At 34.5% G+C, this 17,855-nt stretch overlaps 1 protein-coding gene across 1 annotated transcript in view; it reads left to right on the top strand.

Annotated features, from left to right (window-relative positions):
• LOC145671569 (uncharacterized) overlaps positions 1–17,855 on the top strand; it is a 640,434-nt gene that overhangs the window by 264,651 nt on the left and 357,928 nt on the right. The window contains exon 2 of the mRNA XM_081740757.1: positions 3,497–3,596. Within this exon, the coding sequence (XP_081596883.1) occupies positions 3,497–3,596 (100 nt within the window). The remainder of the gene's footprint in view (positions 1–3,496; positions 3,597–17,855) is intronic.

Genomic DNA, 17,855 nt, shown 5'->3' with positions numbered 1-17,855 from the left:
AACCTATGAAGTTAGTGATCTTTCTTGTCCTCCAAGTGTAAGTCACCATGGCAGGATTTTCAGAACCAATCTTTCATTTTTTCTTCAGTCACGATGCTTTAATTTGACCTTGAGTTTCATTAGCGTATTGAATTGTTTGGACCTCTCTGCGATCGAATTTTAATTACGCTTAAGTAGATTTTGCAAAAATCGTGTTTTGGTTCCCTTTCCTTTTAAGCATAAAAATAGACGAATGCGTTGATATATTTTCTGTGATGTATATACAGTGCTGGAAATAAACTTTCGAATGATATTAACAAGGTATAACAACCAACTTATTTTATGACCACTAGTATGTGTCAAAGTAAAAATACCAGAATTCATACATTAACTTTGTGCTACGCCAACCAAATAGGACATGGGGACATCTTGCGAGGAAAAATTCCATCAGAATATTTTATAGTTGAAAGTCTCAGGAAAATGGTCACATAATTTGAGCTCCGCGTGTCGTATTGGATTTAGATACTGGCTGCTACTGACCTTATTTCTAAATTAGTCTACAAATAGTTCTGCTTGCACTATTTTCGAAAGCTAAGTACATTATCCTGTTCGCAACTATCCGGCCATCGCATTCTCCGACCCATTCAGAAGAAAGAGGGGGAGAGAGAAATTTCGTGATAAAATAAAGAATATTTTAAAACTATCTACTTGACTTGTAACGCTCTCATAAAAACGCGACTGTTCCAAGGAAAAACATTTGTATCAAGGACATTTACAAAAAATAAGAACTGAGAGTTTTTACTCGTTTAGACCTACTTGTTCATATTTATGAATCATTTATTAACGTTAATATTTTATTTATCTCAAAGTTGTGTATATGTATATGTACAGTGTATATAATGTTTTTTTTTTTTTTTTTTCAATCTGGCACGCGAACCGCTGCTGGGTAGTAAGCAAGTGAAAATATTGAAAACCTTGCTTTGCACTATTTCATTTCCTGCAGTTAAGTTAGGGATTATTAAATGTAACTTAAAATATATACAATATTTTTATTCTTACTTTATTTTTATATAATATTTTTAAACAGTGTACAATACATAACAAATATTTATAAAGTATTTGTTGGTACTAAGAGATCAGGAAATGTTATTAATAGCGAGATTTGATATAAAAAGAGTGTATTTAATAGTATGGATGGGGCAAGAAGTTGAGTAATTACAGAACTCAGGCGTATCTTTTTTTTTTTTTTTTTTTTTTTTTGTTATTTTGTTTTTCAGCGTCTCCTTTCGCCTCATTACACAAGATAGTTGGGATCTACTATCTATAACTACATTTAACGGATGATACGATACGAGAAATTTCTGAAACAAGGCGAGAAGAAGCTTGCCGAGAATTGACACGAAAGGAGTCGAGAAGGAATCATTCTAGAATCGAAACGAGACGAAACAATCTTATTTATAGTCTCGTTTCAATTCGTGCTTAACAGCCCAAACCTTCAGCTCAGTGTACATTGTAGCTTAACATCCTACTTAATTAAAAGCTCTAGTTGTTTACATTTATTCTTTTTTTTAAAGTTTACTCACCAACCACCCCAGATTTCATATCACATTTTTATGCAATTTCAAGGATTTCGTTATACACAACAACGTCAAAATTAGCGACACCTATTAGCGTCAGGTAGGTAAATGATAGCCATGTAGTGACATCTACTCGCGTGATTGTTTACTATTTGGATTAGCGTGATGCTCGGAGACTTTTGTCATTTATTATTATTAAGGCTTGGATTTTTATGGCATGTCATATTTTTTTTTTTTTTATCTTCGCATCTTCCTACGTGTCTGATTACATATACACCAATTTCTGAATACTGTGGAGACGAAAATATATAATTTTCAACCATATTTTTGCTTTGGGTCATATTTGAACCCGAAGTGACATGAAGGGAGGCAGGGTGGCTCACTAGTAGAACGCTTACTTCTGGCGCGTGGGGTCCATGATTCGATCTGCGGCCAAGTTAATTTGTGATCAACAACATTGTGTCCCTAGGTTTTCTCGGGATACTCCCGTTTCCTCCCACATTCTAATTCTACCAATTATTTCATTTTGATCATTCACTTGCCTTAATCATCCGTTGACCTTAGCATAATCGTGGGACGTTAAACTGAAAGATTTCATGTCCGAAGTGATATGAAAGTATATTTTTGGTAATATTTTAGGTTAGTTTTACTTGTTACTCAGAAATATGTTTGCCAGTATTGACAACGAGGTTACTTGGAACTTCTTTCTTAGAAATTTGGGCCTTGTGTAACAAAGTTTGAAGGAATACTGTAGAATATGTGTCAAAGTAGCTGATTTGTCGTGGCATCAACCACTTGGAAAAGAGAAATTGCCATCTAAGCCTTTCTCTCTCTCTCTGCTGCAAAGATGCTTGTGTCCAGTTCCTTTCTTGCATATAGATATATCCGAGAAAACTTTAAATACACAGGAGATGAAAGTGGTACTATTAAAATACTTTTAATCCACAACGAAAATGAACCTCATAGAAATCGCGCTCAGGCCACCTCTCTCGAAATCATTACTGATATTTATGGTTAGACTTTTGAATTTAAGTGGGCGTATATTTTAGAAATATCAGGAATATTTGACTTTATTTGAATGGATTTTTCTCATAAAACTTGACACCACTAAATAATCTCATGATGCTAAAATCTGATGCCGAAGTACTTTGAAGTTTTGTGGTTTTAGCAATAGAATCATTTTATAATTTATTTTGGGATATTATAGTATAGATTAAAATGTTTTTAGGTTATATTTCAGGTTATATTTTACTACTTTTAGGGCACAAATACGTACATGCATATTTTCAAACATTTTAAGTAATAGAAATCCGAGTTCTAATTCTAAGAAATTAACACTGTGTCTCTTGTTTTTCTACAACTAACGCTACAAGTCGCTTGAGCAAGAGTGGCTAACATTCCAGGATATCGTGGCGCATAGATTGGTATATTTTCCTTTTATAATTTGAATTGAGCGAAGAACCAACGGTTTATGTGATCTATTCTGCATTCCTTTTGAGTAACATAAGTTAACTGTTCTTCGATGACCTCGCCACATGAGAGAAGGTGGATCTCGTACAACAAATTTCCCTGAGTCCTGCTAAGTCCATTATAGCATAATATAGAAAGTGTTATAACGACTGCTTCTATTATTGGCCAATTGAAGGAGTTTAATTCGTTTCCATGATAATGCCTGTCCACATATTTGTTACTTACAGAACTCCCGATTTTTTTAGGTATCTAAATAAATGCGCTTGTATCTTACTGGACGTAACGTATATAATCGAATGGTTCATGTTTGTGATTAAGAAAGTTTAACATAAGGAAATTTCCATTTGAAACTACATAAAATTTCGGAAACCTGTGTCATTTTCTACCAACCTATTATTAAATTTAGGTGTACATAAAAAGTAATTAGGTATTTTTACAAGTATTAAGGTCAGTTTTTCTTGTATTTGCAGGATCAGCAGTTTACTTAGGATGTTTGTTCGGTGTGGTTACTGGTGATCTTTGTTCGTGGGAACCTCCGGAAGATTGTTTGGTAGAATGTTTCCGGAAAAGGTAAGTTAATTGTGCTTAAACGTATGTCACTACATATCGCATGGAAATCGATATTCGTATGATATTCTCATGAAAATCGAAGAAAGTTCTGTTTACAAGTTTGCTTTTCTCTTCCTTGTGATTCTATTACCGAAGAGCAAATGTTTTCTCCAAATATGTTGAGTTCTATGTGAAATATGATGTTAATTAGGTTCCTCTTTCTTGTCTTATGGGATATGTTTACGACACAAGTTGATTAATAATGCTAGAGATGCAGGGCTTGAATAGAACGGGATTAGGAAAAACTATGTTGCACCAGAAGCTAGTAAAGGGAGAGACGCTAGACAGCGGTCACATTGCGGGAAACCAAACTGGTGCGTTTTAGTCAGCGGTACTTAATACAGACCACAGCGACGTGGAGTGCGGCAATCTGTTGAATGTTTGGGTCCTCCGCTGGTTTCACATATTGGCCTCATGGTAACCTGTAAGAAATATGTAAGAAATATGAAAAACGAAGTTTACATGCTGAAGAAACCTCATAGGATTTTTCTTTACTTCAACAAAGTGTATTCCTTTTAACAAAATATATTCAGCTGTAATTTTTCATTCCATACTATAGCAAAATAATATTTTCGTTTAAATAAACAAACTCAAGCTAATTAAGAATGCTTAAAATGGACCGGAATAATTCATCTGTGCGTAGATTAGAAAATAAGCGGTACTCATACTGTTAGTAGAAGTATAACTGAAGTTAAATCACGTACAAAAATCCTCAAAATTTGATGACGAAGTATTATTTATATGTATTCTTGTTACCATTTAGTTTCAACTGGAGGTTGGTAGGCAACCTTTGAAGAGTAAATTTGATTTCTGTTTCTTTGTTAGCTGGTTGTATTTTTTTCTTTCGGTATAGTCGTCCAGTTTTGTCAAGGTAAGAGTGCACTTTGAGCAGAACAAGTGATTTTGTCACAGGATGTGGCATTGGAGAAATAAATCACTGTTATTTAGGTTAGGTTGAGTACTTATTCGATTACAGCTCAATAGATGCAGTATGAATGCTCTGCTCAAAGTGCACTTTTGCCGTTTGGTGGTGGTACTTGATCAATATTATATATGGGCAGACGTAGGGTTAGTGATCGTGCACAAATCAGGCTTAACGTATACTGTATGTAGACTGTAGGAGGAGAACATCTGGAGAAGATAGAGAGAGTTATTGACATACGAGATTAGTAAACGTCCAACAATATATACGGAAGTAAAATACAGCTATAAATCGCCAGACACTAGCAGTTACCGAAATTCTCAATTAACTAGAGTACTAGTAGCCAACGTAAACAATACCTTATAGTATAGTTAGTGACACTACATGATTCATTAATAATACGTTGTTAATAAGTGATTTTATAAATGATTTAAACCTGAAGTAAATTATAGTGAATGGAAAATTATTAGAAGATAAAAATGTGTGTTCGTGGTTCAAAAATACTGATTAAATCACATTACCAAAATGTGGTTGAGTTATTAGTACAGGAAAGAAAATATGAAGTACTACTTTTTTTCCTTAAGAAAAATACTGATCTAGAGTATTTAAAACAATCTACGTCTGAATTTGATTAAATCATCATCCAGCAACATTAGTGATGTAGTATGTTCTCTGTGCTTTTTAAAAGTATGTAATTTATGCATTGGAAGCGATGAAGCACACTTTGAAAACTTGATTTTGGTAATCTAACTTAAGGTTATAATACAACTTGTAACAATTTCATGGTCTTATTAAATGAATTTTATTTATATTTTTATTAAATGACCTATTCCCCACCCTATATTATAATGTGAAGTTATATAATTTGGTAGAAGTTGTACGGTCGTGGTTCATCTAGGAGTATCCCTGCAACTTGAGAATAAATGCAACATAGATAAGAAGCTGGCGTGTTACATTATTTGGGCAATGCTATATATTTTGAAGATGATACGCATGTGAGAGGAAGCAGACATTTTAGATTATAAACTATATATCGTCCACTTTTTCTATCTATACCAAACATACGGTTTCTTTATTACCATGTCCAAAATGACTCGTTTTCCGTTTGACTTATTTGCTACGTCTTATTAACTTTTCACTTTAGTCTGTGATGGAACAGTGTTCTCCTCCAGCAAATCTTGAATCCCTTATTTATTTATTTACTTATTTTATTTATCTATATATTAAAATGCTAGGTTTATATAGCACATTAAATGGCAGTATATATATATATATATATATATATATATATATATATATATATATATATATATATATATATATATATATATGGTCAAATACTTTGACTTGTTACCTTTGGTGCCTGTTAATTTGGTATTACTAGTGTTGTAAATAAAAAAAACATTCGTATTTTTTCAGAAATGTACGTTTTTTTTAAGAAAAAAACTGCCTCTCGTTTTTTTCTAAATTTCGTTTTTTTTCAAATAGTCATTTGTAACACATCTTACGTCTATTTAAGTATGAAATATTTTTATGCAGGTATAATTACCGTAAAATGCAACATAAATCTGTCATAAGTATATTATTTAAATTAAATATTTCTTGTTGGAAACAGACTCCATAATGATGATAGTTACACTTACTAAGCCGACCTTCTATTTGAATACTACATTCATAAATTTATGTTTAAGTCGCATTAGTTTAAGGTCACATGGACAATGCTAAAGCAAATGGTTAAATAAATCCCAGCATAAATGGCTTGACTTGTCAAATGCAAGAACTCAATTCTTGAACACCTCTTCCATTTAGTTAGTTATCACAGTTCTGATATGATAACTAGTCTTTTCTTTGTCACAAACAAGTTCCTTATCACTGAAGGTGGAAAAAAGTTTTTTTTTTAAAAAAAAAATAACAGATGTAGAAGTAAAATCAAGAAATAAAGATAAAAGGGCTACTTGCATTTTAAAATTGCAAATTGATATATTGAGATTGAAGCTCGATATTAAATTCTATAAAAAGGGTTACCATTTTTAGGTGTGTTTGCTTTATCTTCACTAACCTAATAGATTATTATTTAAAGAAAAAACAGACACAACGAGGTTGTATTTGTAGTATTTAAGCCTTTCTGAGTGCGAGTGCATTTTTCTTCCTCCCCTTCGTTGTTCATGCTGGAATAGCATACTTAAAATCGTGAGTTTTAAGATTTGTTCTTTCTGGAGAAAGGGGAAGGCCGAAAATGATGATATTGCACTGGGCGGCAAATTCCCTAGGGCCAGCCCTGATATTACAACGATACTTGGATTTTAACATCTTTATTATATCTTTATTTGTATTTATGGGCAAAATGTACTTTTAAATTATGCACAAGCTGCTCAAGAAAGGAAGAATATGAAAAGAAAAATAGATGTAATTTCTTTTTCTGTTGTTATGCGATTATATTTTGTTATAATAGTGATTCGACGATGTGAGTTTGTTGTCATAGCAACGGAATATAAATAATGCATAACTGAAGATCCATCTCGTGAAATCTATATGTACGATTTTTAAGGAGAGTAAATGATTAACTTGTTTCGTACTATAATAGAAAGGTAATATCTTGATGCAGTGTGTAAAATGAATTTTGATATATCAGTAGCATTAATTATATAAATATACGTCTTAATATATACGTACAAGACATGAATATAGGATGGCACAATTTGAAACAATGCAGGGTGTTTCAAAATGAATATTAGGGATTTGAAACTTCGTAGTATCTAGTACAATTATAAATATTATCAAATGAAAGATCAACTCAAACAGTTTTGTAGGCACGCATGCACATGCATTGTTTCCTCTGTTTGCCGTTAGAAAGAATTAGTAGTAGCAAAGATGGAGACTAGAGAGCAGAAAACTTTTTATGTTTTAATAAAGACTGAATATGTACTTGCAGTGCAACCGTCTCGTGAAGAATATTAAGGAGATGCGTGCAACTACGTCCTTATCGTTTGCAGTTGCTACAGGTCTAAAGCCAACAGACTACGGTTTACGTGCCAATTTTGCAAATGAAATATTGCTGCATAACAATGAAGATTTTCTGGATCGTGTCGTCTTCAGTAATAAATCGATATTTCACTAAGAGCTAATGTGAACACTCATAATGTTCGCATCTGACGGTCAGCAAATCCTCAGAAGATGATACAGTTGAAACTAGACTCCCCTAAATTGAATCTGTTTTGTGCCATATGGCGGAAAATTTATGGACCTTTCTCGCCTATCGACTAGATGTGCGCAGTGTGACGAATGAAGCACACATCGAACACTTGTAGCAAAGACTGTTTGAAGTGCTCTTTTACTTGATGTATTGTTTATAATTGTACGTAAAATGTAATAAGTACTACCAAGACTAAAACTTGATATTCATTTTGAAACACCCTGCATTTCTCACCAACACTATTGGAAGTAAGATGTAACAAGGAGAGAAAATTTTCCTTATAAAGTTGTTGTTTACAACAACGATATTATTATTAACCGAGACTACTACAACAACACGAGTTAGTAGTGAAAAACATTTAACCAATGTACACTCGTAACCCTTTCGGACCCAGGTGGCCAGAGTGGCACACACGGGTGTGTCACTTTTTTAATCCGCTCCTGTGTGGACACTAATTAAGATATCGGGACGTTATATTTGCCAAATATGGTTGGACCATAGTTTATGACATTAATTTCTTTCTCTTCTGGGTGTCGCCAATGTTGTTGTCACAGTGTTGCCAATTAGGGAAATTAAAATTCCCTACATTTAGACAAAAATTCGAAATTTTTGTTATATATATATATATATATATATATATATATATATATATATATATATATACATACATCCGAGTGCAAGTCAACTTAAGCCAGTCGAACGTTTGTCCTTACTGAAGAAACGCGGGTGCAGATCGTTATAATGGAGTAATTAGGGAGCGCACGAAAAATTCGTATTTAGGTTCTGACCCTTCATTTTTCTAGTTTTCCCTATCTTTCTGTTTACCCTAATATATTTTTGGTAATTAGAAATTTTGTTCCTTAAATATCGCCATGATACTTGTAGGATATGTTAGTGGTGTACCAATTTTTAATTTAAGATGGTTTGAGTCTGACTGGTTGCAGTGATGCCAGCTACAGAAAATTTTAGTTCCAGATTTAGGGGGAAATTTAGGGAAAATTATCTGTTTTGTCTATTATTTCCCTCTTGTTGCCTAAATCGGAACAACCGTACCAGTATCTAAAAGCCTCGTCTTTGTCCTACACAACGCACAATAGAAAGTTTCAATAGCATAATTAGGGGAAGTACAATTTAGGTTTACACTAGACCTTGTTCTCTAAGTGGAAAGATAACTGTTTTTTAGGTAGAATGAAATATTTTGTATTGACATGCTTACTTGATTAGATATCGTCACAATACTTGTTGGATATATTAGATTGATAACAAAGCTTATTTTAAGATAGTTTGTGTGTGTGTGTGTGTTTGTGTCTGATAGCAGTGTTACCAGCTACAGAAAATTTTAATTCCAGATTTTAGGGGAAAATTTTCAAAAAAATTCCATTTTTGTCTCTATTATTCCCCTCTTGTTGGCTACATCCAAACAAACGTACCATTGTCTAAAAGCTTCGTCCTTATCCTACACAGCGCAGCATAAAAAGTTTCACTAGAATAATTAGGGAAACTACAGTTGAGGTTTATAATAAACCATGTCCTGTAAATGGTAAGAAAATAATGAATTTCTGAGGTAGAATGAGATTTTTTTTAAATTTTATGCTTACTTTGTTAGATATCACCATGATACTTGTAGGATATATTCTTGGGATACCAAGATTTATTTTCAGATAGTTTCCGTCTCTCTGATTGCAGTGTTTTCAACCAAAACAATTAATTCCCGATTTTAGGTGAAAATTCGGAAATTTTCCCTTTTCTCCTCTATTATTTCCCTCTATGCTTTCTACATTGAAAATAAAAGTACCACTACCTGAAAGCTTCCTTTTTGGCCTACAGAACACATTATAAAAAGTTTCAATAGAATAATTAGAGAAGCTGTAGCCCCGGCATGTCTGTTGATTTTTATTTCTGAGGTGTCGAAATTTCATGTGTATAATGACAGAGAATTTTTCTTTCCCTTTTTGAATGGAAGCCAGCGACTTCAGGATTTCCCTTTACCTTGTCAACACACCAAAGATTTTTTTGGTGACTTGAACCCATATGGCAGCAGTGGTGCTAGATTTTAAAAAAGAAATGAAATTCGGTTCCTGATTTTTTGTAAATTTTCACCCCTACAATTTCCCTCAATAATTTCTCACCCGTTGGCAACAATGCAATGTAATTTACACCAAAAAATAGCCACACCCATTTTCTAGAAAACAAGGCCTTAACCGTATCAATCAAATAAATGTTTTTTGAGCAATAAATCACTAACTGAAAATGTAGGAAATCGCAAAAAATGATCTGGGTCCGAAAGGAATAATCACACATTTTTGCTCGTATACAGGGTTTTCATAAAGTCTGGACAGATTTAATTTGCTTATAATTTTCATAAAAATGCTCATAATGAAATCAAATAAAGTGCAAACGGTAGCGGAAGGATAAAATTTTTAGTTGGCAACACTGTTACCGTATCAAAGATGGCGTCGGTGAAAGAGAAAGAGCAATGTGTTCTGTGGTACGCAGAGCTAAAATCACCAATTCTGGTGTGTCGAAAGTTCACCAAAGAGTTCAAAAAGCCGGCACCGACTGAGAGTGCAATCCGAAAGTGGCATGCTAAGTTCTTGGAGACAGGAAGCGTCCTGGACCGTCCTCGAAGTGGGAGGCCGCCAACATCGCCTGCAACAGTGAGCAGGGTAAGGGAAAGCATCATCAACAGCCCACAGAAGTCGATTCCTAGTGGCGCCCAGTTGGAGGTGTGGCGGGGAATGAACTGAGCTGGTGCAGATTACAGGTAAAAATTTAATCCTTCCGCTACCGTTTGCACTTTATTTGATTTCAATATGAGCATTTTTATGTAAATTATAAGCGAATTAAATCCGTCCATACTTTATGAAAACCCTGTAGGTACAAAGAAATAAACGATTTGTAAGTTACGAGGGCTTCGAATCAAGATCTGTTGATTATTTCAATAATCGGCAACATAAATCAATAAATAATAGTTGCCAGAAAAAAACACATTTGAAAAAAAAACATGAAAAAGAACGGTTTTTATTGAAAAAACTTCACAGATTTTTTTTTTTTTTTTTACAACACTAGATATTACACATCTTGGTTACAATGATACTTCTTTATAATGACTATCTTTTAGGTCTCTTTGGTGACATTATGACCGAGTTGAGCTGTACTGGTCAGTGTGTATATGTCTTTTGGTACCTTTGTTAAAAAGTGTTCTCTATTTTATTGTCAAGGAAAATTGTTCCATCTCATATATATATATTTTAAATGATTCGTTTCCGTTGTAGTTTTCCCTCGAGTACTGCTGACTCAATAATTTTATTAGTTTAGTTTGCTTTTAATTAAGAAATCTTGTTTATGATAACACATTTTTGTCCTTTCTTTCATAACATGTGTTACATGTTATTAAACTCTGAATCCTTTAAATTCTTTCGTTCGTTACACAAAATTCAGTAATTGAAATGCAATTAAATTTTACAAAGCAAGAAAATTATACTCAGTATTTATATATATAATAGGAAACGCGAACTTAATTGAATTAACTTTATTTTTTTATATATATATATTCTATCGTAATATGTGCTATTGCTGATTTTCATATGCGCAGTTCGGTACATTTTCAGTTTCTTTTTCTCCTATTTTGTTCACGTTTGTACTCCTAAAAGCTACGAAATAACGATACACACAAATATTATTGAAAGAACAAAACTGAAAAAAGAGTATTGAATTTACATTTTGGGAAATAGGACAAATCCATATCTTGGCTATTACCTTTCTTACTCCGACACTATACTTTTTTCTACCTTCCTTAATTTCTTTCTACGATCTACCAACCAACTCCTTTTTAGATACGTAAATTTCTGACGACCAAAATCGTACTGCGAAGGTCATTATACAGGGAACCTAAAAAAGAAGAAGAAGAAAAAAGAACGTTGGTATTCCAAACGAAATTGGTGAGACCGGGTGGAGGGAAGCGGGAGCTACTCTGAAATAATTGTCTCTTTCTCTTCTCCCAATCTTCCTCCCTTCTCTATTTGTCTCTCTTTTCTTCTTTCGTTTCCACCACCATGACCTGTTTCCATAACGGGAATAAAAGAAAGGTCTTTCCGAAAGAGAGAGAGAGAGAGAGAGAGAGAGAGAGGGAGGGAGGAAGATTCCAAAAAGGAAATAAAGGTGGTGCTAGATGTTGGAGGCAGTATAATCGTGCGAACGGAGTTTAAGGCAGAAGAAATGAGAGTGGAAGAGAGAGAGAGAGAGAAGGGTTTCTTCCCATTAAGATTTCATTTGGCGGATGAGTACTTAATGAGGAAGCAATTTCGGTCGTGGAGGAGAGTCTGAAGGGCCACTTCACTCCGCAGATCATTATCATTTACCGTAGATATCGCAGGCTTTAGTTAAAGGTGGAGAAGAAAGGAGAATTGTGCAAGGCTATAGAAGAAATTAAGTAAAGTAAAAATTATTATTTTATTAACTGCTGTCAAACTTCCACTGTTTTTAGGTTTATGTTAATTACAAATATTTGGGATATCATTTAATGAGGTCAGAGGGGCAATTGCCCCCTTAAGTTTGAGACACACATGCTTTTTAATAAACTCTATATTAATATATATAATAGAAATCGTGAGATGGGAGGACAATAATAAGGTGGATCTCACAGAAAAATTAATTCAAAGTAGAAACTGGATTCAGAAGGCTAAGGATAAAAGTCAATGAAGAGATTCTGTGAACGCGGCATTGAGCCTCCGGGTTCTAAAAGCCATTTTAGAAGTAGTTATAAAAATTGTAAAATTCTTACGTTGGTGGACAATCTTACCACCCTCTCTCCGCCTTTTGGCAAGACCTGAAATGATTTTCCTGTATATGTAAAATATCCAAATTTATCGTATACTACCTGAAGTATTCGTTATTTGCACGGAAAGAATGACGTTTATGGATAAATAACCTGCTCGACCCAAGTATGTTTCAAAATGCATTTAAAACATTTCAGCCATAGCCAACTGCAGGGTGGGGCAAGCGGAGGAAATTGCTAAGCCCTGGATTTTTTTTCTCGAATCGGGGTTCAGTTCTTCGAAATGCTCGTAGATATCAAAACATATTAGATGTGGTTATTCAACACAATATGACGGCCGTGGAGACAGTTGTAAAGCGTTCGTTTACCTCTGGTGCATGGGGTCCCTGGTTCGACCCCAGCTCGCGCCAAGTAAACCTTCTGGTGGACAAACACCGTGTGTGTAGGTTTCCTAGAGAGTTCTCCCGTTTCTTTCCATTTTCTTCATTCCACCATTTCATTCATTTCTCGTCATCACCGTCTTCTTTAGCCTAGTCGGTATAATCGTGGGACGTAAAACTCAAAGATTTTATTTCATTCAAACACAATATAATATTTAATGTTTTATATTAAATACTACAGTATTTACTGTATTTAATAAAGTTATGAGCGCAAATACTTGTTGCACAGGAAGTATTACATACAATCATTATATTTGTGACTGCGCCTTCTGCGTCGGTCTTTTGTGCACCCTTGAAGAAGCTCCTGTGGGCGCGCATGGTTCGTTCAGTAGCTTCTTCGTAATGAGAAATTTTTCCCACTTTTCCTCTTAGAACCGTAATTTTCAGAAACGCTGGGACACATATCTACTTATTTTTAATGAGGAGTTTGTATGCTTAATTTTACTTTCCCAATTCCTGAGACACTATTTTTCGCACCTTTTTCAATCCCCTTCTTCCTCTTTAAGATAGTTGTTAAAAGGAAATTTCAAATAGCTTATATCTTTTCCACTCAATTACCTTCATTCCATTCCATTCAATTTTGCATTCAATTCAAGTCAAAAGTATAGCTTTGTAGGGACAAATACACATATAAGCATGCAGCTGTAGTAATAATAATTGGATAACTAAACAATATTAATATGGATCTCGCAGAAGTAGGAATCCAAAGTAGAAACTGGATGCAGATGGCGAAGGATAGAAGTCAATGGAGAGCTTTTGTGAATACGGCATTGAGCTTCCGGGTTCCATAGGCCATAGAGTTACTTATAAAAATCGTGAAATTCGAAGACGAGGTACATTCGAGGTTCCTCGTCTTACGGTACATTCATATTTATATACAATATACAAGCAAAATCTGAAGGCATAAACCCTTAAACAACTTGCAAAACGCTACTTTTAACTTGGATTATTATATTTCTGTTATTTAAAATCCGAACATTTTGTTGAGAGGTAAATTATCCAAACCAGAACACTTTGATGGGAGGAAGTTTCGGATCTTGAAGGTAAAACTGAGGGGGCCAGCCAGAACCCAGACTATGATAGGTATATTATCAGTTTACGCAAAGCATTTTAATTTGAAATCCGCTTACACACTTCGTTAACAGGAACTAAAGAAAAAAGTTATAAAAATACGAACAATTCCTTTTACCACCTACAGTTAGACAAGTACGAATTAGCAATTAATAAATTGCAGGCATTTACAGGTGCGGGAACTAAACAGATTAGTCACAAAACATTGCGCTTTATATGGCAAAAAATTGTAATTAACATTCAATTTAGAAATTGTCGGAGAAAATAAATGTTGAATATAAATATACAACTCACTACTATCAGTGTTATCCTAGAAGTGTCCAATAAAGAATAAAAGTCAACGTTAACTATAAACTTATATATATATATATAATAGCTTGTCATTCTTTCACTTAAAAGCGGTGGCTCAGTGGTAGAGCGTTCACCTCTGGTGCTTGGGGTCCCGGGTTCGATCCCAGCCCCCGCCAAGTGAACTTTGTGGTGGACAAACACCGTGCTCGTATGTTTTCTCGGGGTTCTCCCGTTTCCTCCCACTTTCTTCATTCCACCATTTCACTCATCTCTCATTATCACCGTCTCCTTTAGCCTAACCGGCATAACCGTGGGACGTAAAACTTAAAGATTTCATTTCATTTTTTCACTTAAAAGGCTGAGGATCTATGTCCCTCAGCTTCGGGTTAAATCCACTACTGATGGGACATTTACTTTCGTTTCTTTCATCGACAGAATATGTAACTAGCAGAAGAGCCATTTTTATCTAATTCCTGTTGGACGAATCAGTTAGATGGTTAGGAAATTAACACGTATCTTAAGTTAGATACATATATTAGCGTGATATGGAGCCTTCTACTAATGTGCAGGCGTACCACAAATTAACATTTAAGCATATGACCACTGCTCGAAGTGGGGGGAAAAAGCAGAGGCGGTGTTTTATTACGATTTTGATTCGACATACCGGCTATCTAAATGCTGAAATACAATGATGGTGTGTTGCCTAAAAGATTGTATTTCTATTTATATAATCACTCAAAACCATGAGAGAAATTTCATAGTTATGGGTGAGGTATGGCACGGAGAGGCTTCGCCCTCGCCTCCAACTTTCTGCGAATACAAAAAATAGTCCTTTATGTTGTATTATTATAGAGAATTATACACGAAAATGCTCTAAAACAGATTTTTTATATTAACAATTTTTAAACAATTTTCTACGGGTAAACTTGCGGACTCCTCACTCGGTTGGGGTATTCCAGACCCCCGGAAAGTTGTTATCCAATTATTAGAAAACCGCAAAAATACATTTTAATGAAAGTGTATAAGCTCCATCAATTAAATATTCTTTACACATCACACAATAACCGAACACTTAAGCAAAATTACAGATTTTTTGATTGCATAAACTATATTATTTTCTCGTAAATACCACACTCAGGTAGACACAAAAGAAGTCCCTGTGAACTCATAATACTTTCCGATTTCAGTTTAAACGAGTCTCGTCAATACACTGCCTTTTGTTTGGATTGGGCCGATGAGTGACTTATTTCTGTCATGTGGCCATTATCTGCAACCAACGTAATTAACACGAGTTCTTGCGTAGGAGCAATGGGATGGACTTCTTTGTAGAAATTTCATTAACAAAAATGTTGCTATTGTCAACTTAGAAATTATTTTTACATAAGAAATAAAATCTTTGATGTGCAAAGCAATTTGTCAATTACTGTGCATAAAAATGAATTTATTGAAGGTACATTAGCATCCACTTTTCAGTGACGGTATGTCTTGATCACTGAAAAACCAGAGGCGGTATGGCTTGATCATTGAGAAACCAGAGGGATATGGCTTGATCACTGAAAAACCAGAGGGGGTATGGCTTGATCACTGAGAAACCAGAGGGGGTATGGCTTGATCACTGAGAAACCAGAGGCGGTATGGCTTGATCACTGAGAAACCAGAGGCGGTATGTCTTGGTCACTGAAAAACCAGAGGCGGTATATCTTGATCACTGAAAACCAGAGGGGGTATGGCATACCACCGCATACCATCTCACTTCGACCACTGTATATAACTGGAGATGTAACAGTATGTATCACCGAAATAATATTTTAGAACTCTTTTCAAGTGACGACATACTTTACTGAACATTCACGACATCGCGACACACTTAATATTAGGTTAGACTCGATGGGCCTTATGCAGAGTAATTCTAACGCGTGATTAGTATCATACTAAAGAGTTCGACTAACATATGTTTCATGCGGTAGTCAGGCCTTTAGCACGACGCTAATCATTCATCAAAACGACTCTGCATAAGGCGGTATTAGGTTAGAACTAAACATTATTGCTGTCGTTGCATTTAATCTCAAAATTAATTTTAACATGTTATTACAGCTTCATGGTAAATAATTGTGTTGCATACCTTCTGCATAGTATAAAAGCTTTACATCCTAAAGTTTCACGACACACCTCATGAGGCTACATGACACAATGTGTCGTAATACACACACACATATACTCTTGTTGGGAAGGACTGTTTTAGGATACATATAGTTTTAGAATGAAGATAGGGCACACGAAAAGGTTGTTTTGACAGAAAACCGGGAAAAAATGTAAACCGATGAAACACCTGTACAATAGCCTTTAAATTGGGACTTTTCATTTCAAATCGAAGCGTATGGTACCTTAATACTATAGAATAAAACAGGGTTTTTCAACCTGGGGTTCGCGAAGATGAACGGAAGAGATTAATATAATTAGAATTTAATACTAGAGAATATTTTTAATTATTATTTTGAATTTTATTCTGATAGGCATATTTATATTTTTATACATACTGATAAGAAAAACAATAAATAGTTCTACTAAACATTTTCAATACGTCCAGAGTGGCTTAAAAATCAACTTAAACGAAAGAGGTACGATATGAAACTAATGAGAACTGAATATTGAAATACAAGAAAAATACAAATGTTACAAAACCTGCATAAATACAATTAAAATTGAAAGCTAATGAGAAACCTGAGTATGGTGTGATTTCAACGGCCGGTTCAATCTTCGTGGCGCACGTTATCAAGTCATTTAATTACTCAATATTTTTTTTAACAACTGTCCAAGTTTTTAAAACCAAAATTAGAAATAACTTTTTTTGTCATATGACCCAAAATTAAGGGAGTTAAGTTTTAAAATTTTCAAACAGCTTCCATTTTAAAATAGTATGACGGATCGGATTCAATATTTGTAATATGAATAAACTGACCGAATTTGGTTTTAATCTATTCGCTTTCAGGGAAGTTACTGCATTGTTACCCATTATATACAAGAAATGGGTTCTACTTTTATAGAAATAAATGGATATCGTGAGATCTCGGCAATAGGTATATTAAAAATCCTACACGGCTTATTACAAACCAGAAATTATTGTGGGGTCGCTGGCAAGAGGATGTGATAAAATGGGGGGTCGTGATAGAAATTATGTTGAGAACCACTGGAATAGAGTATATATATTTTCTTAACTTACAGTTAGCTGAGATTGATGACAATTATTATAGGGTGTGAACTTGAAGTCATAGTAAAAGTTGAAAATGAAATGTTTTCCTCTAACAGTTATACCGGCTAGGCTAAAGGAGACGATGATGATGAGAATGAATGAAATGCTGGAATGAAGGAAGTGGGAGGAAAAGGGATAACCTCGAGAAGACCCACAAGAAGATCCACTACAATACTCACTTGACGCGAACTGGGATCGAACACTCGGACCCCATGCGCCAGGGGTGAATGCTGTACCACTGAGCCACTATTTTTCATTCATTTTGAAAAAAATGTC

Source organism: Thermobia domestica, chromosome 15 (assembly GCF_964235325.1).
Source record: "Thermobia domestica chromosome 15, izTheDome1.hap1.1, whole genome shotgun sequence".
Classification (NCBI taxonomy): domain Eukaryota; kingdom Metazoa; phylum Arthropoda; class Insecta; order Zygentoma; family Lepismatidae; genus Thermobia; species Thermobia domestica.
This window is presented reverse-complemented; position numbering and strand designations above follow the sequence as displayed.